This window comes from Bos indicus x Bos taurus, chromosome 9, assembly GCF_003369695.1.
Source record: "Bos indicus x Bos taurus breed Angus x Brahman F1 hybrid chromosome 9, Bos_hybrid_MaternalHap_v2.0, whole genome shotgun sequence".
Lineage (NCBI taxonomy): Eukaryota > Metazoa > Chordata > Mammalia > Artiodactyla > Bovidae > Bos > Bos indicus x Bos taurus.
The window spans coordinates 88,686,991-88,710,048 of NC_040084.1; the positions used below are offsets into that span (position 1 = coordinate 88,686,991).

A 23,058-nucleotide genomic window follows, 5' to 3' on the forward strand; every position below is an offset into this window, starting at 1 on the left:
TGGAATTTGAGCAAACTCTGGAAGATGGTAAAGTACAGGGGAGCCTGGCATCCTGCAGTCCATGGGGTTGCAAAGAGTTGGACACGACTTAGCAACTGAACAACAACAGATTCTAAGTAAATCTACTTAACTTTATCTAGGTCAGTGTTTCCCAAGCTGATTTGAACCCAGAGCACTTCTAAGAGAAGCCTGGTGCACAGACATTGATACGTCTAGTATACTGATATTCTTCAATACCAGTTTGAAAAGTGCTGATCTTTGAGATTTAGAGGCCTAAGTTGTAGACACCACTCCTAATGAGTTCACCTGCAGTGCCCAAGTCCCTTGGGATTTAAATAAACAATGTGAGATGCATTACTTTCTAAGACATTCAACAATTTGAATATGAGAGTAGAAACATTCAGTTGAATTGAAACTTAATTTTGGAGGCTAAAAGCAAACTAGTGACATTAGCGGATCTCTCCTGTTTTCATTCTTTCTCGTATCCAGGGGTGAGTCTGTGTTATTCCTTCTAAAACTGGGTTATAGAAATCTTCACAAATTTTACTGAAAACTGTGAGAAACAGGAAAACTAGTGATTGGTAGGCAGTGCCCAGAGACTCTCCAGCTGGTGTATACACGCTTCCCCATGTGGCTCTCATGTGCTGTGCTGATGATGTTCCAGAAACTTTTCATTAATAGGGAGCAGTACAATTTCAAAAGCAAAATAAGATTAATCTTTATATCCTGAACGTGAGAATCTTTTCCACTTGAATTAAATGGAATGAATAAAATTCAACAGCAGCACAACAAGACTACTTAAGCCAATTAGGTCCACACTTGGTGAAATATGGCTTTTTGGCCAATATTTTCACTTCTGGCTGTGGACTGGGGGACATTGTCGAGTTGAACAGCACCTCGGACTCAGTCGGATTTCTAAGTGAAGACCAGCAGGATGGAGGGGGTTAGTGTGTGCAGGGTCAGACCACTGGACCACGGTTGTCATTGGGTGGAGCTGGAGGGGAGGGGGCCGCATTGATTGGTTGATGGTGATGAGATGCTGGTCTCTTAAGGTCCTTTGAATTAACTCACTCATGTTTAAAGCAATGTTGCCAGCCAGTAAGGGGATGTTTTGGTATGCTGGTTTGGTTTTGCTGAATATGTGAGTGGAAAAAAAGTAGCATGAAATTTAAAATAAACAGAGGTTTTATTTAAAGATGAGAGGCTTCGGGGCATCAATATTTTAAGAAGTGGGGCGACTGCCACACTGACAGGAGGGTCTGTCCTCCTTCAAGGAGGAAAACAGATCAGAAAGAGACCTTAAAGGCTAGTTTCTTGAAGACAAGGACGTCTCATTTTTAGAGGTCACTGGAAGCACTCCTGACCTGGGGTACATGCTCTTCTCTTTTTCATGTGGTTTGAGAGAGCTTTTGGCAGAGCGTTTTGACAGAGCCTCTGAAATTTGATAAGTAGTTCATATTCTTTCTTTGAAAAGCTTTGCAAAGTTAAAAGTTCTCCTCATTTTTCTTTCATGGAATGCCTTAAGTATTATTTTTTTTTTAATTCATAGACTAGAAATGTATCTGTGTTACTATTTGAGAATTCCCTTAGCCCTGCTTACTATATGAAGAAAGTGAAAGTGTTAGTCGCCCAGTCGTGTCCAACTCTTTGTGATCCCAGGCTCCTCTGTCCATGGAATTTTCCAGGCAAGAATACTGGAGTGAGTAGCCATTCCCTTCTCTAGGGGATCTTCCCGAGCCAGGGATCTAACCCCAGGTCTCCTACATTGTAGGGATATTCTTTACTATCTAAGCCACCGGGAAAACCCCATTTACTGTATACTTGAGCTAATTAGAAATTAAATCCTTGCCAAGGGGTGAAACATTCTACTGTTTAAAAAATTTTTAATTTTCTTGACAGCAATGAGGTTTTCTTGACTATACAGATTTTATCAGCAATACCTCAAAAAACTCTGAGAAGCTTCACTAAAGAAAATAAGCTTTTTCTTTTAATTCTGGAAAATTTCAAAATATATACAAAAGTAGAGAATCACAACAAATTCCATGTACCCGTTACCCAACTTCAACTGTAATGAACATTTTGCCAATCTTGTTTTGTCTAACTATTTATTTATTCTATTTTTTGGCTGAACCACGTGGCATGCAGTATCTTAGTTCACTAACCAAGGATCAATCTCACACCCTTCTGTGGTGGAAGCGCAGCGTCTTAACCACTGGACCACCAGGGAAGTCCCCTTGGAGCATTCATTTTAGAGGGGAAATGAGTAGGGGACAAGTCATCCCCATTAGACTGAAGTTATTGAGAGAATGGTAGAGCAAAAATTGCTAAACACTTACATTAATAGTTGACTTATTAGCAACCTAACGTGCGGGGTGATGTTCCAGATACTCACTGTGGTGGGTGAAAATGAATTTACATCTCATTTTACAGAAAAAGAGAAGAGCATATGAGAGGCTAAATAACATTCCCGAGGCCACAAATCAGGTAAATGGCAGGTGTGTGACCCTCTAGCTAGCTCTCCTAGCTTCTCCTGTTTGCTGACCTGGAATCACCAAGTGTCAGCCTCTGACAGTGATGGGACAGTTATAAAATCCTAGATCTGAAGCATTTCATCGTGCCCCGGAGCACCCAGCCCTTCTCTCTGCTTCTGAGCGCGCCATGTCATCCAGGGTTGGAGAGTGAACAGGGGTTAGTTTCTATGAAAAGGCTCCTGAAATACGATTTTTCACTGTCAAGTTTTTATCTTAAAGCAGGTCTCTTTTCCCATGAAAATTCATGTGACTGGCAGAAATTAGAACTAAAATACTTCACAGTAAAACAAAAATTTTCTTAACTGTCTCCCAGCCATACTAACAATAAGCAAATTAAAACGAAGTAACTTCATGAAGGAAAAGCTTCTTCCCTACCACCCACTTGTAAAAGTGATCAGAAGAATTAGATATAGAACACAGAAAAACAGAAAAATGTAAAAAATTCATAGTTTCGTCCCCAATGATTATTTGGCACATGTGATTTGGTAATATTGATATTACCATATGTTTGGCTTTTTAGGGGTATGTTCTAGTGTATGTTTGTAATCATATTGAATGTATAATTGTTTAGTTTGCTTTTTCAGTTTAATGTCACAACATAAAATGCAACTCTATTTCATGTGCTTTGTTAATAGCATTTTTAATGCCTGGAAGACATGCTGTAACCACCCCCTCCTCCCATATTTGGGGCATTTAGAAATTGTTTCTGACTCTAAGCTATAATTTTTTTGTTTATCCTCTGACTTTTTTTCTTTTGTTTTTACAGTGACCTTAAGGGTTGTTAGTGTTAGAATCAGACTTAAGTGTTAAGAATTGGACCAATTCTATTAAATTAGTTAAACCATTCCCTCTTCTCTACCTTTCTCTGTTCTAAAGATTTATACCATGTTTAGACCTGAATTTTACAAAACTTTCTGCCTGTAATTGGGTTTTGCAAAGTTTTCTGGTTAGATTCATTCAAAATAGAAATGGTTACTTTTTAAAACAAAAGGTTTTTCCTGTGGTCATGTATGGACGTGAGAGTTGGACTGTGAAGAAGGCTGAGCGCCGAAGAATTGATGCTTTTGAAGTGTGGTGTTGGAGAAGACTCTTGAGAGTCCCTTGGACTGCAAGGAGATCCTGCCAGTCCATTCTGAAGGAGTTCAGCCCTGGGATTTCTTTGGAGGGAATGATGCTAAAGCTGAAACTCCAGTACTTTGGCCACCTCATGCAAAGAGTTGACTCATTGGAAAGACCCTGATGCTGGGAGGGATTGGGGGCAGGAGGAGAAGGGGACGACAGAGGATGAGATGGCTGGATGGCATCACTGACTCGATGGACGTTGAGTCTCAGTGAGCTCCGGGAGTTGGTGATGGACAGGGAGGCCTGGCGTGCTGCGATTCATGGGATTGCAAAGAGTTGGACACGACTGAGCGACTGATCTGATCTGATCTGATCTGATTCTGATAGCGTTCAGTAAATCGCACCTAAATTAGAGGGGAAATTTTTGCATAAACATAACCTAGGCTGGTTGGTGTTGTCACGATGGTGACTTATAGTCTGAGCCATTGTTGTTTTCTGACAGCACAGTGTAGCTTGTAGGATTTTAGTTCCCTGACCGGTGATCAAACCCACGCCCTCAGCAGTGACGCGTGGAGTCTTAACCGCTGGACCACCAGGGAGTTCCCCAGTATTTTCTGTGTAATGGCTTGACTGAGGTCATTAATATGCTAATCCCATTTAGAGGTACAATGAACAGAAGAGTTAAAGCTCCATGAGGCCAGTTTGGTCCATTGGCTCAGATGATCTGGAAAGATTTATGAACCTTGGAAAGCTAGGATCATAGTATCCTGATAGCTTTTGAGAACCTGTGGACTTTAGGCCTGGAAGTATTAATATTTTCACCTTTATAACGATAAAGTGAAGTTAAGGGAATGTCTGTTCCCCTAACTGCTCTCCGAAGAATAAAGCCAAACAACAACAGAAATTCCACAGAGATGGCCATTAATAAAGTTTTAGAATATATTATATTCCAGACTTGGAAAAAATATGCTTGTACAAACATTGGAACAAACACTCTTCCTCTCCTCTGCCCCGCTCCCTCCCTGTTAGTGAGTTATTTTTGTTTTATTTTAAACACTTAAAGGAGTCAAACATTCTTTAGCATCTTGCTTCTTTGCTTGAATTGGGGACATCTACCCCCTTCAGCAGATTTACTACTAAAATTTACCTTATTCCTTTCAACGCTGTTACATGGATATCTGATATTTTAACTCTTCCTTTCTACCGATGGATTCTTAAAGTTTTGTGCTTTTATAAATTATTGGGTATGTAAAGCCGTATCTATTGGCATGGGATGGTGGAGCCAACGGTTATGCACACTTTAATGTTTTTATAGCTGTTTCCAAATTGTTCTCCAAAGATATTTACTACTTTATTCTCTGGGTTTTTTTTTTTTTTTTTTTTTGCTTTCTTCTGTTTGACCTTTTAAAATTAAGGTTTGCTTTCCAAACACTTTCTATGAGAATTGAAGCAAAAAACACATTGAAGAGTTTTCTTTAGAAGTTTTGTCATGGGATTTAAACTCCCCTCCAATTATCTTTTTTATTCTCATCAGTGTGCATGTGTCCTCCTCATATTGACAAGATGCTGGCTCTTTCCTGGTGGCAGCCGTGTAACAGTTCTCCTTCTTGGGTTTTGCTGTCGTTATTGGGAGCAATTGTAGTGCCCAGAGCCTGTTCTGCCACGCGGGCTGCAGGACTCTAGCCACTCCCACCTGTGCTGGTCTTCCAGGGAGAAGGTGGAGCCACGTGGAGCCGCTAGCATCGCTCCTGTGAAGGAAACGGTTCACAGGCTCACCCTCTCTTCCCCAGTGTCCTGATAGCTGTCAAAATTTCATCTGTTGTGTTCATGGTTCTGCATGTTCTTTAAAGAGCATGACACTCCTACTCTGCCGGGGCTTTCAGGGCAAGCTGTGGACCATCCTATGGAGAAAGAAAAAAAAAAACGAAGCGGAAACACTGTGTAGCTGTTCTGCCACGCCTTCATGTGCTGACGCTCAGTTGTGTCCAACTCTTAGTACCCCATATACTGGAGCCCACCAGGCCCCTCTGTCTGGCATTTTCCAGGCAAGAATACTGGAGTGAGTTGCCACTTCCTACTCCAGTGGATCTTCCCAACCCAGGGATCAAACCTGCGTCTCCTGCATTGGCAGGCAGATTCTTTACTTCTTGAGCTGCCTGGGAAATCCATGCCTTGGCTACCATGTTGAAATTTTCAGTTGTTGTTCTTGGAGGAATGAGAAGGAAAACACTGTTGTTGGAAGCATTCGGGATTTTTTTTTTTTCTTTCGAAGCTTGTTTAGTTGTAATGTGGTAATACTTTACGGGAATAAACTCTGGCTGACCCACTCAAGGGATATAAGCTTGAAAACATTTAGGGTTTTGATTTGCTCAAAGGAGGCGTTTACGGTTTTTGAAGCACAAATCCAGTGGGAAAATAAGTTTTCTGGTGCTAGCTGTGTTTTAGTGCAAAGAGCATGCCTTTGAAGTCCAGTTCTCATCTCAAAAGACATTAAGAACTAGGTGGATGGATAAAGCTATGTGAGGAAGCTTCAGAGTAAATGAGTTTGAAAACTTCAATCCCACCCGTTTTTCTCCCTAATTTAAATACCCTTCTCATCTGATCTGGCTCCAGCCCTTCCCATCTTGTGGATCACTGACTTGTGTCTGTATGTCTTTCAGGGTTTCTTTGGGCTTAACGGAAAGCTTTGTCATCTATGCGCGTTCGAGTTACAGAGAAAAGAAAGACGGAGCACAAGTCAGTTATGTGTTTAGTGACAAAGAAGTGCTTCTGCAATGTGTGAAGCAGCCAGGTTATAAAAGCATGTATCCTCCATTTAAAAACATTAATTTTACTTATTTATTTTTGGCTGTGCTGGGTCTTCATGGCTGTGCTGGTTTGTCTGTAGTTGCGGTGAGTGGGGGGCTACTTTCTAGTTTCGGTGGACCGGCTTCTCACTGCAGTGGCTTCTAGTGTTATGGAGCATGGACCCTAGGGCGCACAGACTTCACTAATGGCATCCTGTGGGTTCAGTAGTTTTGGCTTCTGGCCTCTAGAGCACAGGTCAATAGCTGTGGTGCGTGGACTTAGTTGCTCCTTGGCAAGTGGGATCTTCCTGCTTCAGGGATTGAATTCGTGTCTTCTGCATTGGAGGCAGATTCTCATCCACTGAGCCACTAGAGAAGCCCTCCTTTTGTTTTTTTTTTATTAATGAAAGCTTGTGTGCATATAAACACTCATAGAAAAGACAGAAGGAACTTAACCGTTACGGAACCATGGGTTAGATTTCTTGTGATTCAAGGTGATTTGAACATACTGATAACTCTCAGAAATGCCTGAACCCTTCATAATAGTATGAATTATTAGCTGGTTGAGAATGGGAGAAAAAGAAATAAAAGACACTACATATACACATTTTGGGTTGCAAAAATGTGAATTACCCATCTGTAAGAGCACAGGGGATTGTGTGTTATTGTGTGTAGCACCAGTGTGTCTCAGGCTTGAACGTGCCAGACAACGCCCCTTGCTGGACCCAAGCTATACATATAATACAATAAGCTCAAAACTCAGGTTTGGTACTCTCATTGTTGTAAATTGTCACCAAAGTTATCAGCAATTTTCTGAGGTAGAGACCGTTGCCCTGTGGTCACTGGAAATAAGAAATCCACACAATTTACTTATCACACTTGATAAAGAAGGATGGCGGGTGATCTCAAAGATACATTTTATTTTATATCATCTACGGTGCATCATGATATATGTGTAAAATTCCTAAGAGTAGATGAAATGTGTGCCTATAGAATCTCTCAAGTTTAAAGATACTCAATTTGGCTCCATCCGAAGATGTCTTGGATTTGACAATTCACGAAGAATTATGAGAAATCTTTCAGAACCATAGAAACTCTGTAGAATTCTAGACTTTATCATAAACTTCAGAGTTCTGGATCCTAAACTAGAAGCACAGTTAACCAACTTTTTATCCCTTGAGAGCGAGATATTAGAATAACTGTCTCTTATTCCCCCACTTAGGTTGCCATGTCATGGTGTCTATTTAAACATTTTTTAGGTTGATCATGTGCTGTGCTGTGCTGTGCTTAGTCAGTCATGTCCGACTCTTTGAGACCCCATGGACTGACAGAATCCTCTGTCCATAGGATTCTCCAGGCCAGAATACTGGAGTGGGTAGCCAGTCCCTTCTCCAGGACATCTTCCCAACCCAGGGATCAAACCCATGTCTCCTGCATTGCAGGCAGATTCTTTACCGGAAGCCCAGTTGTTGAGCATGTAGCCCACAATAATTCGCATTTCTTGCTTTCCCCCACTGGCTTTTAATCACATTATTAGTGAAATCTACGTCTAACTTGTGCATAGGACCTGGTGAACTTTACTTAAAACACTCTTAAATGCCAACATTTTTGCTGATGAGCATTGTGAAGAGCCCATCCCCACCCCAGTCTCCCCCGCTTTTGTCTTTAAGTTTCATTTAAAACTCCCATCTTTCATATTTTGGTAAGAGAAGACTTTAAGTGGAAATGTAATCTGAGCATCGTGTCTAATACGTGGACTCAGCATGGGCATTTTGAAGCCAGTGATCCCATCTGTAGTGAGAGCATTAAAGTACAGTGATATTATTTCAGGAGGCAGCTCTCACAGTTGAAGGGCATCTTTGCTAGGAGCAGGGAACAGCCAGGTGAAATCAATTTCAGCACTGTGCAAGCCTTCTGGATTGATTGTCTTGAATTGGATCCAGTCCCTTCAAGACTCTGATAGAACTCAGTGATTTGGCCAGGGTACTCCACTGGCCTGTAAACAGCATGAAATGATGCATACAAAGTGACCAGCTTTGAGATTTCTTTGGAAAACTCAGGTCTGGGTATTATGCGATACTCTTTAAGGCATTTTATCATTGTGCATGGTAACAGGTCCTCCAAAAACTGTTGTTGGCAATTCCCTGGAAGTAGTTGGTGGTGAACCTGGCCTTTGGGCCATGGCTGAGCTGTGAGACCTGTGGTCAGCCAGCCTCCCCTTCTGTAATCACTTTGATCCTCAGTGTCCTCATCTGTAAAATGGAACAGTAGCACCTCCCTAAGTTGTTGTTGTTGTTTGGCTGCCCCTTGACTTGTGGGATCTCAGTTCCCTGACCCAGGGATTGAACCCAGACCTTTGGCAGTGAAAGCTCTGAGTCCTAACCGCTGGACCGCCGGGGAATTCGCCCGAAGTTGGTTTTAAGGCAAATGAGAAATAAAGCATTGTTGAAATTCTTAGGTTCCTAATGGTTATTGTGCAATTTTCATTTGGCTTAAAACTTTATTTTTAAAAAGTATTTATTTGTTTGTTTATTTGGTTAGTTGAAGCACACAGGATCTTCGTTTCATCACACTGGGTCTTTTGTTGTCATGCATGGGCTATCCATATGGGGGTGATTGCAAGCGAGCATTTTAGTAATATTTTTAAGGACAATGACTCTTGAACAGACATGTTTGGTGTCTCTTCTTTGTTCACTAGCCTTTGAACCACGGGGCCTTCTCACTTGTCTCCCCTTTACCTTTTGCTCACACACCCCTTGCTCCGGCATCTTGGAGCTCAGCTTTCCCTTTACTTCCTTTGAGAAGCCTTAACAACCCCCCTGTCCCCAGCCTAGGTCATGGCCTTCTGTTTGTTGTCATTTGCTGTATGTATTCCTCCTGCATGATAGCTTCCATAGCTGTAATTTATTTAAATGTCTGCCCTCTTCCCTGAGAAGGACACCTTGTCACTTAGGTATATTCCAGCCAAATATGCATAACATACATCTAATCACAAGGAAACATTATTTTAAAGTAAAAAATGTTTTTCAGAGGTCTGCCTTCCATAGGTCTGCCTTCCTTGCTTTCCAGGGCTTCGCTGGTAGCTCAGTGGTTAAGACTCTACCTGCAAAGCAGGAGACCTGGGTTCAACTCCTGAGTCAGGAAGATCTCCTGGAGAAGGAAATGGCAACCCACCCCAGTATTCTTGCCTGGAGAATCCCATGGACAGAGGAGCCTGGTGGGCTACAGTCCATAGGGTCGCAAAGAGTCGGACAGGACTAAAGCAACTTAGCATGCACACATGCATGTCTTCCATGGTAGTTTGTAAGCTCAAAGCATCTGGGACCACACCCGCCTTAGTCACTGTGACATCTCGAGTAGGCCTGGAATGATGGGTATGTGTATCTTGCCTATTAGTGGTTTCCAGAAGAATGAATGAATGTGTGAATGGTGTGTACCTTTACCCAGATACAAAGCCCTATCTGCTGACTTATAGCTCCCTGTATCTTTTATAAGATAGCTGGATCATTCCAATGGGGAAAAAAAAAAAAGAAAAGCTTACATCTTCATTGTCACTAACCCTCCATTTCTCTGCATTTCTCCTCTAGATGATTTATATTCTTGAATTTACGGTTTTGTTTGTAACTTGGTCATGAAGATTGAAATCAAGTTTACATGGTTTTGTCTTCCCCGTAGCTCCTGCAGAAGAATGGCCAGCTGTCCACTGTCAACAGCTTAGCTGAGCAAGGCGAGCTCGGCCTCCAGGAGGAAGCCCTGATTGGCCAAGAGGAGGAAGTGACTGTCACAGATGGTAAGCCGCCTTGCCTGGCTCTGGGTAGAGCCAGGGGATGGAAGGCAAACACCACCAACAGGGAGTCCTCAGAGGACAATTAAAAACAACCTAGGCAGGATTTGCCCTGTCGTGTTACCTGTCATACACTCTCAGTATCATACTGATAACAAAAGCAACCATTGTAGCCCCCATATTTCAGTATAGGAGGTTATAGCAATGCTTATAATGAAATGAAGTCTTTTTTTTTTTTTTCATTTTTCTCAGACATCCTTATCTTGAAACCATGCTTTGGTTGTTGTTGTTATTGTTGCCATGTTCTAACCACTTGCCTGGTGTTGGATTCTAATTGAAAATGCTGGGGTCTTGGTTTAGGAGTCAGTATTTCTCACTCTGGAGTAGCCTACTGCCCTTGTGAAGATTTTTCTGGTAGTCTGTATTGCTTTCTTTTTGTTAATGTATTTAAAGTATTTTATATTTATTTATTTTCAGCTGTGCTGGGTCTTTGTTGCTGCACGGGCTTTTCTCTAGTTTTGGTGAGCAAGGGCCTCTCTCTAGTAGCGGTGCCTGGGCTTCTCATTGCAGTGGCTTTTCTTGTTGGCTGAGCACTGCCTCTAGGGCACACAGGCTTCAGTAGTTGTAGTGTGTGGGTTTAGTTGCTCTGTCACATGTGAGATCTTCTCGCATTGGGGAATCAAACCCATTTCTTCTGAATTGGCAGGTGAATTCTTTCTAGTGGTGTGTATTTCAAGAAGACATTTGCTTCTTGGAAGGAGAGCTATGACAAACCTAGACAGCATAGTAAAAAGCAAAGACATCACTGCAGACAAAGTCCTGATAGTCAAAGCTATGGTTTTTCCAGTAGTCATGAACAGATGTGAGAGTTGGACAAAGAAGGCTGAGCACCAAAAATTGATGCTTTCAAACTGTGGTGCTGGAGAAGACTCTTGAGAGTCCCTTGGACAGCAAGGAGATCGAAGCAGTCAATCTTAAAGGAAATCAACCCTCAATATTCATTGCAAGGTCTGATGCTTGAAGCTGCAATACTTTGGCCCCCTGATGGGAAGAGCTGACTCATTCAAAAAGACCCTCATGCTGGGAAAGATTGAAAGCAAAAGAATAAGGTGGCAGAGGATGAGATGGTTGGATGGTGTCACCAACTCAATGGGCATGAACTTGAGCAAACTTTAAGAGATGGTGAGGGAGAGGAAAGCCTGGCATGCTATAGTTCATGGGGTCACAAAGAGTCGGACACAACTTAACAACTAAACAGTAACAACATATTTCAGGGTGCACACCTCTTTGCCCCAACTATAATATACTGCGCATGTTATAACCTTTATCCCAGAAATCATAGAGGGGTGGTTATTGGAAAGCAAATCTGTGAGACCACATTATCACTGGTTTGATTTCAGCCCATGGACGGGGTGGGGACCATACCTCAGGGTCAGAATCAAGCACCTTGACAAGTTGGGCTCTTGCAAGGGAAGAAGAACTTTCCTTTGTTCTTGTTTCTTGTCTCATCATCTTGTTTAGTCATAAAGGAATGATTTAACAACTCCTGTGGATGTACAGAATGATGGCATATGGTAAACTGATGCTTACATGTAATGTGAAAAAGACAAATGAAGGGAAAAGTCTTGTGAAAGGAGACTGGCCATTGCCTCGGTGAGATGAGGTTCATCTAACATGTGGAACCTGTTTCTCCTGTGTTCACCGCCCCTGTGGAGCTGCTGCAAGCAGGGAGCTGCTTTTGAAGTTGGTGGGAATTGTGATCTTTCTTTAGCACCACAGGCACCCTATAAAGTTAGAAACACATAGTCTCACACAAGGAGGATCTGCACAGCCTGTGTCAGAGTTTCAAATGATCTCTACCAAAATAATTGGAACGGCCCCAACTCAGATTCCAAAGTCCCACGCTCTGTCCTTCCCATGGTTAACCTTTGAATCAAATCAAGCCACAGCCTTTTTGGAGCCTTCCATAGCCAAGTCACTGTGCCCCGTGCTTCAGGAAAGATGGAAAAAGCTAAAATGGCCCATCAGGGGAGATAAGCGAGTACATGGAAGGATCCATAAGATGAAAATGAGGTTAAGACCAGGCAACGTGGTGATTAATGAATCTTGCAAGAGACAAGAGCTCCTTAGAGCTCTGATGAAACCCTTGTTTGAGATCAGGGAGTAGGATGAGGTCTGGGGCCTGAGGGGAGGTTGGGTTTAGATTTGTTGGGACAAGGGCTGCCAGCCAAGGGGTGGGGGTGGGAAATAAAACAGCTGACACTTCACAAGCGTTTACTGTGGGTCCCGGTTCAGTTCAGTTCAGTTGTTCAGTCGTGTCCGACTCCTCGACCCCATGGACTGCAGCACGCCAGGTTTCCCCGTCCTCCAATATCTCTCGGAGTTTGCTTAAACTCATGTCCATTGAGTCAGTGATGCCATCCACCCATCTCATCCTCTTTCGCCCCCTTCTCCTCCTGCCCAGTCTTCCCCAGCATCAAGGTGTTTTCCCATGAGTCAGCTGTTCACGTCAAGTGGCCAAAGTAATGGAGCTTCAGCTTCAGCATCAGACCTTCAGGGTTGATTTCTTTTAGGATCCTGGGTCCTGGAGGTGCACTTTTTGTGCAGAATGACCTCTAGCAGTAACCCGATGAGACGGGTCCTGTCTTGATTTAAACCCAGACCAGCATCTCCCCAAGCACGAGCTGTGCAGGACACATCCACAGGCTTGTCCACTGAGCAAGGGGCAGAATGAAGACCCAGAAGGGAAAAGGGGCTGGGTCAGAGAGCTCTTCTGAAAGCTGAGGGGAGTTTAGAAAGTCTTCCGGCAATGCAGATCACTGAAATATGCCTCGAGGGGCCTTTTGATCTGACTGGTGTGGAGTGTTGATAAGAGAAGGGAGAGGCTGCAGCAGATGCCCTTATTCCCAGAACATCCCAGGTAGCCTGGAATCCTATCTAATCTGTGGCACGTTTACTAGAGATCTGGCTATCTTTCTTTAGTCCAGATGGGATTTCTTTCACTTTTCAGCCCTGTGATTCAGTTCAGTTCAGTCCTTCAGTCATGTCCGACTCTTTGCAACCCCATGGACTGCAGCACACACGAGGCCTCCCTGTCCATCACCAACTCCCAGAGCTTACTCAAACTTCACGTCCATTGAGTCGGTGATGCCATCCAACCGTCTCATCCTCTGTCGTCCCCTTCTCCTCCTACCCTCAATCTTTCCCAGCATCAGGGTCTTTTCAGGTGAGTCAGTTCTTTGCATCAGGTGGCCAAAGTATTGGAGTTTCAGCTTCAGCATCAGTCCTTCCAATGAACATTCAGGACTGATTTCCTTTAGGATGGACTGGTTGGATCTCCTTGCAGTCCAAGGGACTCTCAAGAGTCTTCTCCAACACCACAGTTGAAAAGCATCAATTCTTCGGCCCTCAGCCTTTTTTATAGTCCAACTCTCACATCCACACAAGACCACTGAAAAAACCATAGCCTTGTCTAGATGGACTGTTGTTGGCAAAGTAATGCCTCTGCTTTTTAATATGCTGTCTAGGTTGGTCATAACTTTTCATCCAAGGAACAAACATTTTTACCAAAAGTGATTCTGTCCCCACTGATTGATTGGAAAAGAGCCTGATGCTGGGAAAAATTGAGGGAAGGAGGAGAAGGGAGCAACAGAGGATGAGATGGCTGGATAGCATCACCTGAGTCAATGGACATGAATTTGAGCAAACTCCAGGAGATAGTGGAGGACAGGGAAGCCTGGCGTGCTGCAGTCATGGGGTTAAAAAAGTCAGATATGACTGTGTTCTGCATATCAGCTTACTGCAATGTAAATAAAGACATAATTTGGTATGTAATGCTTAACTGTAGGATTTTGGGTACCTTGGTTTCTGCTCTTGCCCATTTCAGTAAGAAATGATCTGAGCCATTTTGGCCCCTAGGAGGATTGGCTCACAGTGGCATTTGCTCCTGCCTTAGGTGGACCAATGGACAGGAGAGGAGAAAGCTACAAATGAGGGACATTTCTCCTAGAAAGGTTTTGATTTAAAGTGACAGACAATATTTGGACACAGCCAGAATGCACAATATTTTCCCACTTTGACTTGCTTGCTTGTTTTCTGAAACCAGAAATACTGGTAATTCAGAACCAAGCCTCTTCCCAGAATGAAAATGAAATCCTGTTTCCTTGTAACCTTTCTTTAAATGATAGAAAACGAGACCTGCTTATTAAATATTTTCTAAACTATGCAATAAGTTTCAGATATATGTTTGTGTGTATGTGTGTATATGTGTGTTGAAGGAAGCTTGAAGATTATGTAATTCTGGGGGCTTTCTTTTAGAGAATATACAATTAGCATGAAAACAAATATTTATTAAAATTTTTTTTAAAAAGCAATTTATAGCAAGTTACTTTAGCCTTTGGAAGGAATGATGCTGAAGCTGAAACTCCAGTACTTTGGCCACCTCATGCGAAGAGTTGACTCATTGGAAAAGACTCTGATGCTGGGAGGGATTGGGGGCAGGAGGAGAAGGGGACGACAGAGGATGAGATGGCTGGATGGCATCACTGACTCAATGGACATGAGTTTGAGTGAACTCCTGGAGATGGTGATGGCAGGGAGGCCTGGCGTGCTGCGATTCATGGGGTCTCAAAGAGTTGGACATGACTGAGCAACTGAACTGAACTGAACTGAACTTTAGCCTTGGAGTTAGTCCCTTCTGAGTTCTTTCTTAGGCAATTTATCATTCATCACAACTGCTTATATAGAAATACAACTTTTTTCCAACCAGAAAGCTCTATCTAGCCATGCCACACCCAGCATTCATAGGAGCTTCACAAGTGCCATTAGTTTTGTGGAAAATCTTCTGCTGATTTTGTTTTATTTTGCCCTCACCTAGCAGCATGTGGGATCTTAGTTCCCTGACCAGGGATTGAACCCATGCCCCTGCAGTGAAAACACAGAGTCCTAAGTATTGGACCACCAGGGAAGTCCCTGATTCTACTGATTTTAACAAAGAACCCTCCCACCTCAGATTGTCATTTGCTCTATAGTCTGTGGCTTATATGGTTTTCTATGAATCTCTATGAGTGCCTGAACAAGAAGGATTTTTTAAAAATTCTGTCTTGATCTGGGTCCAACTTTAAATTTCAAGTTTCTACAAATTAAAATTTTAGATTTTCTTTTCAAGTATCCGTTGACGTAAAGAGCTGACTCATTGGAAAATACCCTGATACTGGGAAAGATTGAGGGCAGAAGTAGAAGGCAACAACAGAGGATGAGATGGTTGGATGGCGTCACCAACTCGATGGACATGAGTTGAGCAAGCTCCGGGAGTTGGTGATGGACAGGGAAGCCTGAGGTGCTGCAGTCCATGGGGTCACCAAGAGTCGGACTGAACTGATACATTGATCAGATTATTTTCTTTGCAAACAGATGAGGAAAGTCAGTATTGCAAAATCAAAAAACTTAAGACCTCTTTGTTTTGATAATCACATACTTGTTAAAGCCTCCAAAACTCATTGCCGTATATGAGCAGTCACGTGACTGTGCTCTGAGACCATCTGAATGTGTCATTTACAAGGCATTTGTTTCTGGGGTTCTTGGAGATTTGTCTTTCTGCAGAGTAGCTACAGCAAACGTGATGAAGCCCGTGGATGTTATGTTTTCTCCATCCTTCCCAGGCCAGATTTGCTTGTGTGAAAGGACACACACAGTGGTGATCCTGTCCTTGGTTTTTGAATTTTTGTTCACATATCCCTTATACTGTTTGCATACCCTGAGTGCGGGCATTTGCACCAGATGCGATGCAGCTGCTGTTGGAACCTCTGCCCTTGCCATTTGCTCCTCTGGGGTCAACCGCAGGTATCAGCCAGCACCCTGGGGAGCAGGTTTTGCTCTGCTGAACAGCGCGATGAGGAGGTTTCTGCTGGAACCATGCACGTGGAACAAAGCTCTGATCCCTCTGACTTGGGAGTGGTCCTAGAAAACGCCTCCTCGCCACCAAGAAAAATAAACAACCCCCAACCTCCCCCATCCCCCATCTTGTCACTTAAAGCAAACGTCTTTTTTAAACTTATTTATTTATTTTTGGTTGTGCTGGGTGCTTGTTGCTGCGTGGGCTTGTCTCCAGTTGCAGTGAGTGGGGGCCACTCTCTTGTGGTCCGCAGGCTTCTCACTCTGGTGACTTCTTGCGTTGCAGAGCACAGGCTCTAGGGTGTGTGGGTTCAGTGGTTGCGGCTCCCGGGTTCTAGAGCAGGGGCTCAGTAGCTGTGATGCACGGGCTTAGTTGCTCCGTGGCACGTGGGATCTTCCCTGACCAGGGATCGAACCTGTGTCTCTGCATTGACAGGCAGATTCTTTACCACTGAGCCACCAGGGAAGCCCCAAAAGTCTTATTTATTCATCCGCATCGGGTCTTAGTGGAGGCACGCAAGATCTTTGATCTTCGTTGTGCGCATGTGGGATCTAGTTCCCGGACCAGGAATGGAACCTGGGCTCCCTGAAATGGAAGCGTGGAGTCTTAGCCATGGGGCCATCAAGGAAGTCCCACAGCAGCGGTCTTTAAGAGAGTGTGCTCCTTACCTTTCTCAAGGTTCTACTTTCCTACATTCTGATATATTCCCCACAGATATAGTAACAAAAATGGAGGTTATCAACAAGCTGAATTTTCAGCATTGTGAAGAATTTCATGTCTCTGATGGTGCTGATGTCACAGTCCTGGCCAAATAGAATTTGCTGTTTGAATCTTCCAGCTTCTGGTGTTTGGAACCTTTGAGGTAGGGAAAGGCCAGAGGTTATTTCCAAGTGCTCATAACTCTCCCCGTGGAACTTGTTACCTTACAGAAAATCCATTCTTAGGTTACAAGTTGTTGTTCTTTGCTTTTTGATCATTTAATAACTTTATCTGGAGACTGAGTACCCCAAGCACTGCTCCAGGTCAGTGTTCAAAGATGACCCCTTCCCCCCTGCAAAATACTTGCTTTTCTGTGAGAGGTGGCTTTCCTAGCCAGGAAGAAATGTTCTTATGAGTTAGTCCCTTTTGTTCTTCAGTTTGTGACATGACTGGTACCTTGTTAGTTTTCTCATGAAGGCGTACCTGTTGCTCAAATACTACCCACTTTCCTTTATTTTTCTCTATGTCAGATGTTGTCAACATCTGGCATTCAGTATGCCTGTCTCTACAAAAGAAGAACCGTGAGAGCAGAGATTTCTTGGCATGGGGGGTGGGGATGGGATTTGTATGTTTCCATGTTGAGTCCCCTGAGCGTAGAACAATGTCTGATGCCCAGTAAGTGCTCAAAAAAATATTTTTAAAGATTTCTTTTTTTATGGGGGCCATTTTTGAAGTGTTTATTGACTTTGTTACAATACCGTTTCTATTTTGATTTCTTGGCTGCAAGGCATGTGGGATCTTAGCTGCCCAATAGGAGATCAAATCCACAACCCTTGCATTGGAAGACCAAGTCTTAACCACTGGACTGCCAGGGAAGTCCCTCACAAATAGTACTTGGATAAGTGAAAACACAGAGTTTTTCAACTTAGAGTTAACAATATTACATTTTCACTCATATGGGAGAGGAGGATCTGTTTGATTTTTCCCTTTATATCAATTCATTCCCTGCATCCCCAGATGCAGGGCTCTTTAGGTGTATCCAAGGCTCTGTTTGTTTCCTGTGTTGCATCAGCACTAACAAAGCTGCTTTTCAGTGCTGGGCTCTGAAGGTGCCCACCATTGGTTATCCAGGTGGTGTTGCCTGGAAACATGAAATCAGACCCTGACCTGCCTGCAATTAAATGATAACTCCCAGCAATGCTCTCACATATGAGGGCTGGGTAGACAGAGAGAGGGGTCTCCCTTCCTACACTCTGCTATTTCAAATACAGTATTATTGCATGACATTTTCTCAAGCTGTATCCTGTTTTGTAATGTTTTGAAACACTCACAAAATAGGCCTTGAACTTAGGCAAAAGTCCTACAGTCTGCAGTTTCTGGGAACTGGTTTTAATTCAGCCCTCTGCTCCGCAGCAATATTTTTAGCGTGCCTCTCTGAAATTACTTATGTCATTGACAAATTTCTGGTACAAATACTCTGTTGCTTTCATCTTTAAAGAAACACAGATTTATTTTTCAGTAACTAACAACCAAGCTATATAGAGATTTTTTTTCCCTCTCTGAAGTATATTTAAGTCTGCCAGGGCGATGAAACTTTGCTTTCATTGTAACTTGAAAAATTTGGTGTGAAGGGGAGAAAGAATGAGTAAGACTTCTGTCCATCAGTTCAGTGCAGGAGAGTAAAACCCGGGCCAGGCTGCCTTTCTCTTTTTCTGTGACCTTGAGTTGAATACATCCCTTTATCTCATTGAGCATCAGTTTCCATCTGTAAAATGAACATCCTCATCCATCTCTGAAATGCTATGACTGAGTCACATCAGAAGTGCTGGAAATACAGGCATTAAAATAACCAAATGATGGATGAGCCAGTGAAGATACACAGGTGACTTTGGGTAGGTAGGGATCGACTTGGCAATTTCATTATGCCTTTTTATAAAAACACTTTTATGCTCTTCTTTTCAGTCTGTTCTTATAAGCCATTTTCTAGATTTGAAGTTTTGCTTTTTTATTTTAGTGTTTGTTGGGTTTTTGGGGGGAGGAGGGCATGTGTGACTGAACGACAACATGCAGCGTGTGGAATCTTGGTTCTTTGACCAGGGATCAAACCCGTGACCCCTGCATCGGAAGCATGGGGTCTAAACCACTGGACCGCCAGAGAAGTCTCTGAAGTTTTACCTTAATGAACAAAAAGTTCAGCTGGGAAAGCATTCAAGAAAGTCTCCCTATGTAATTATTTAGATATGAAAGAAAGATAGGAGCTTCCTAAGTGTGGCCACAAAGTAAGATGGGAATCATGTAATAGCATCTGGTTCTGGCCCAGTAAGATGAGTGAAAACTGTTGATAAAGGCCCCCAAAGACTTGTCAGTAATCTTAAATTACTGCTAAGCTTTACCTACAGATGGCTGCAGTTTTCCAGGGCACCCATGAAGAGGGTGAATGCTCTGTACACCCATGAATAGGATGGATGCTCTGGCCCAGTTGAGGAGGAGCCTAGGTAAGATGGCCTATGGACTTGTCTACATAACCTGCCAAGATTCAGACTTTCCCTTGGCGGGACCATGGCAATAAATGGTTTTTTCTAATGGTGATGAAGCCATGAATGGAAACATTAAATTTAGCATTTATTGAATAAAAATCCTTTAGATGTTTTCTCAAAGACATTCTTAAAACAGCCCCAGTTTCACCTAATATAGCATCCCCCAGATGGTTCTGGCATTGTATGTTCCAAGCACAATGTCCCTGTATTATATGAAAGGATGCTTTGAGAATGTACATCCTCTGATCTATATTTGTATGTATCTCTGGAAGAGCTTAAGTTCTACAGCTTTTTAGCCTATCACTTGAGCCTTGTTCTTAAGCATCATACTTTGAATGTTTGTTAACTGCTTTTATAATTAACGAGTAGGTTCAGTGTGATACCTGGAGAAGGAAATGACAACCCATTCCAGAATTCTTGCCTGGAGAATTCCATGGACAGAGGAGCCTGATGGACTACAGTCTATGGGGTCGCAAAGAGTCAGACACGACTGGGTGACTAACTTTCACTTTCACAATGTGATATCAGGCAGCCCCACCCCACCCCTCAGTTAACAATGCATGCATTAGTTACTTTTGGTGAAAATTGATACATGCTAGATTGAATTAACTGAATGAACGGGTTGCTTTAATGTGTCTTAAAATGTACCTGTTTCAGCTGACACCAAAGCATGAGGCAGTTATCCTGCTGTGTTAGTTTGCTGGGGCGGCCAAAATAATACATCACAGAACGGCTGGTTTCAATATCAGACGTGTATTTTCTCACAGTCCTGGAGGCTGGGAAGTCAAGACCAAGGTGGCGTCAGGTTTGGTTTCGGCCGCGGCTTCTCGATGCCGCCTTCTCGCTCTGGCCCCGTGGCCTTGCCCACCCCAGGTGTCTCTGTGTGTCCTAATGGCCTCTCATAAGGCACCAGTCAGGTTGCATTCGGGTCCACTCTCATTTTAACTTAGTCATCTTTGTGAAAGGTGTCTCTCCAAATAAAGCTACATTTCCACGTGTCAAAAGTTAGGGCTGCATCGTATGAATCTGGAGAGTATGCGGTTGAGCCCATGACACCCGCGTTCATGATTGACAGCCAGAAAGCCGGGTTTGGGACCCAGAAGCCTCGGGGAGAAGGAACTTCGAGGCTGTCTATGCCAGGCTCCTGCTCCCACATAGGAGGCTCTTCCGCTTAAACTCTGAAGGTTTGGGGAGTCTCTCCATAAAAGGAAACCCGTTATTCCACCGGAGTGAAAATATACCCCCACCAACTGCCGCCGGCTCCTAGCGCTGCCTTCTGGAACCACAAAGCACAAACTCAGCTCCCTTTTCCACACCGTGGCCCTCCAAGACACGTTTATCGTGTCTTTGATCTTTTCTCCTGCAGGCAGAACGTCCCCAGAGAAAACAAGCTGCCTCACATTCACAGAAAAGTGCCAGGGCTGATGTATACGTTCAGATATGGATGTCCTTGATGGACGCTTGCCAAGCATAACTGGGTTTTAATTTCAGTATTCCCACTTTTAAAGAGTAGTTTATTTCTCAGACTCTTCACAAACATGAGAACAACTTAGTTTGCTTTAAACCAAGGATTAAGTACTGAAAAAATTGATTGGTGTAGAAAAGTAAACTGATACAGAAGCATAGAAAGGAGGTCCCCTATCAAGGATGTTGCCAGAGGAACTACCGTCAGATAGAATGAAGACCATGTCAATGAAAGAAAACATGACAAATGACACGTGACAAATTGTTGCTCATCCCTTTTGGTACGCCACTCACCGTGACGGTAAGCAGACAGCCTTACATGATGGAGCAGTTAGGGATACAAATAGGAGAAATTCCACTTTCCAAGTCATTGTTGTTATTATTTAGTTGCTAAGTTATGTCCAACTCTTTGTGACCAGGTGGACTGTACCTGGCCAGGTTCCTCTGTCCATGGGGTTTCCCAGGCAAGAATACTGGAGTGGGTTGCCACTTCCTTCTCCAGGGGATTGTTCTGACTCAGGGATCAAACCAGCATCTTCTGCAATGGCAAGCAGATTCTTTACCACTGAGCCACCTAGGAAGCCCTAAGTAATTGTTGTAAATAAAGTGGAAGATTTCCCCCACCCCCACCCCCACATCCCAGGCATTGTTAGTTGTAAAAAAGTGGGTGTCAGGACTTCCCTGGCAGACCAGTCCAGTGGCTAAGACTCCATGCTCCCAATGCAGGGGGCCTGGGTTCAATCCCTGGTCAGGGAACTAGATCCCACATGCCTCGATTAAGAGTTCCCATGAAAGAAAAAGTGAAAGTCGCTCAGTCGTGTCCAACTGTTTCTGACCCTGTGGACTATACATTGCATGAAATTCTCCAGGCGAGAATACTGAAGTGGTTAGCCATTCCCTTCTCCAGGGGATCTTCCCAACCCAGTGATCGAACCCAGGTCTCCTGCATTGCAGGTGATTCTTTACCAACTGAGCCACCAGGGAAGCCCCCCAAAATGTGGAATGCTTCATGAATTTGCATGTCATATGTGCTGCCTAAGTGAGCACAAGAGTTCCCATACCGCAACTTAAAAAAAAAAAAAAAAGATTCGAGTACCTCAAGGAAGATGGAATATCCTGCATGCCACAACTGAGATCTGGTACAGCCAAATAAATAAATAAAACATAGCTTTAAAAAAAAATAAAGTGGAAGTGGATGATGTAAAACAGTCATCTCCATCAAAAAGCTTCGTGGCCTCCCTTTGTAAGCTCAGTGTACAGAAATCCGACGATTTCCTCAAGCTCATCAAGCCTTGGCCCTGAGTGTCCCCCACTTGTGTTAATTTCTGCTCTGTGTCCTGATGCACGAGGATTCTTTCATTGTCACGTTGATAAATGTCTTATTACCATTGGCACCTGATGCTGTTCTGATCTTAATCCCCTGGGTAGCTCATTGGCTCACAGAGTCCTTTTCGTCCTCCGTCTTGTGAAGATTTTAGAGTGATGAATCTTCATGTGAATCCACTGAGTCAACACGCTGGGTTCATGTGACCTCTTGGGTCTAGAAACTTCATTCCTAGGAAGCTATGAAACTTCACTCCTAGGAAGCTATATCTTGCTTTTCCCTCTTTTTCTTTGATCTCTTTTGGGGATTACTATTCTTCCGATTTTAGAACTTCTAGAATGGTTCTAAGGAAAGCTTTTTTCCCCATGTAGTTTGCATCTCTTTATTCTTGGAATATGTCCTCAAGGTTAGATTTCATCTTTTTTTTTTTTTTAATACTTTTATTTGTTTAGCTGCGTGGGTCTTAGCTGTGGCATGCGGGATCTTTTTTTTCTTTTCCCCCTCAGAATTATTGATTATTTAATAGTTTCAGGAAGAGTATAATTTACAAAAGTACATTTGAATGATGTTGTTAGAGGAATTATTTGCTTAGCACAAAAGGATTTCTTTAAATTAAACTTGATACTGTTCTTTCCACTGCAAGTATTTTCCCCCCAAACTCCCTAACCATCCCTCCTTTACCCTCTCCCACTTTGCCTGCCCATCCCCGCCACCATAAGTTCCTTCTCTGTGAGTCTCCTTTTGTTTTTTAAGTAAGTTCATTTGTATCATTTTGGATTCCACATATAAGGGATGTCATATGACATTTCTCCTTGTCTGCCTGACTGCCTCTACTCAGTGTGGCATGCAGGATCTTTATTTGTGGCTTGTGAGATCTAGTTCCCTGATGCGGGATGGAACTTGGGCTCCCTGCATTGGGAGCGAAGAGTCTTAGCCACTGGACCATCAGAGAAGTCCCTAGATTTTATCTTGTTACTG

At 43.2% G+C, this 23,058-nt stretch overlaps 1 protein-coding gene across 1 annotated transcript in view; it reads left to right on the plus strand.

Moving 5' to 3' along the window:
- AKAP12 (A-kinase anchoring protein 12) overlaps positions 1-23,058 on the plus strand; it is a 112,825-nt gene that overhangs the window by 52,482 nt on the left and 37,285 nt on the right. The window contains exon 3 of the mRNA XM_027551846.1: positions 10,055-10,169. Within this exon, the coding sequence (XP_027407647.1) occupies positions 10,055-10,169 (115 nt within the window). The remainder of the gene's footprint in view (positions 1-10,054; positions 10,170-23,058) is intronic.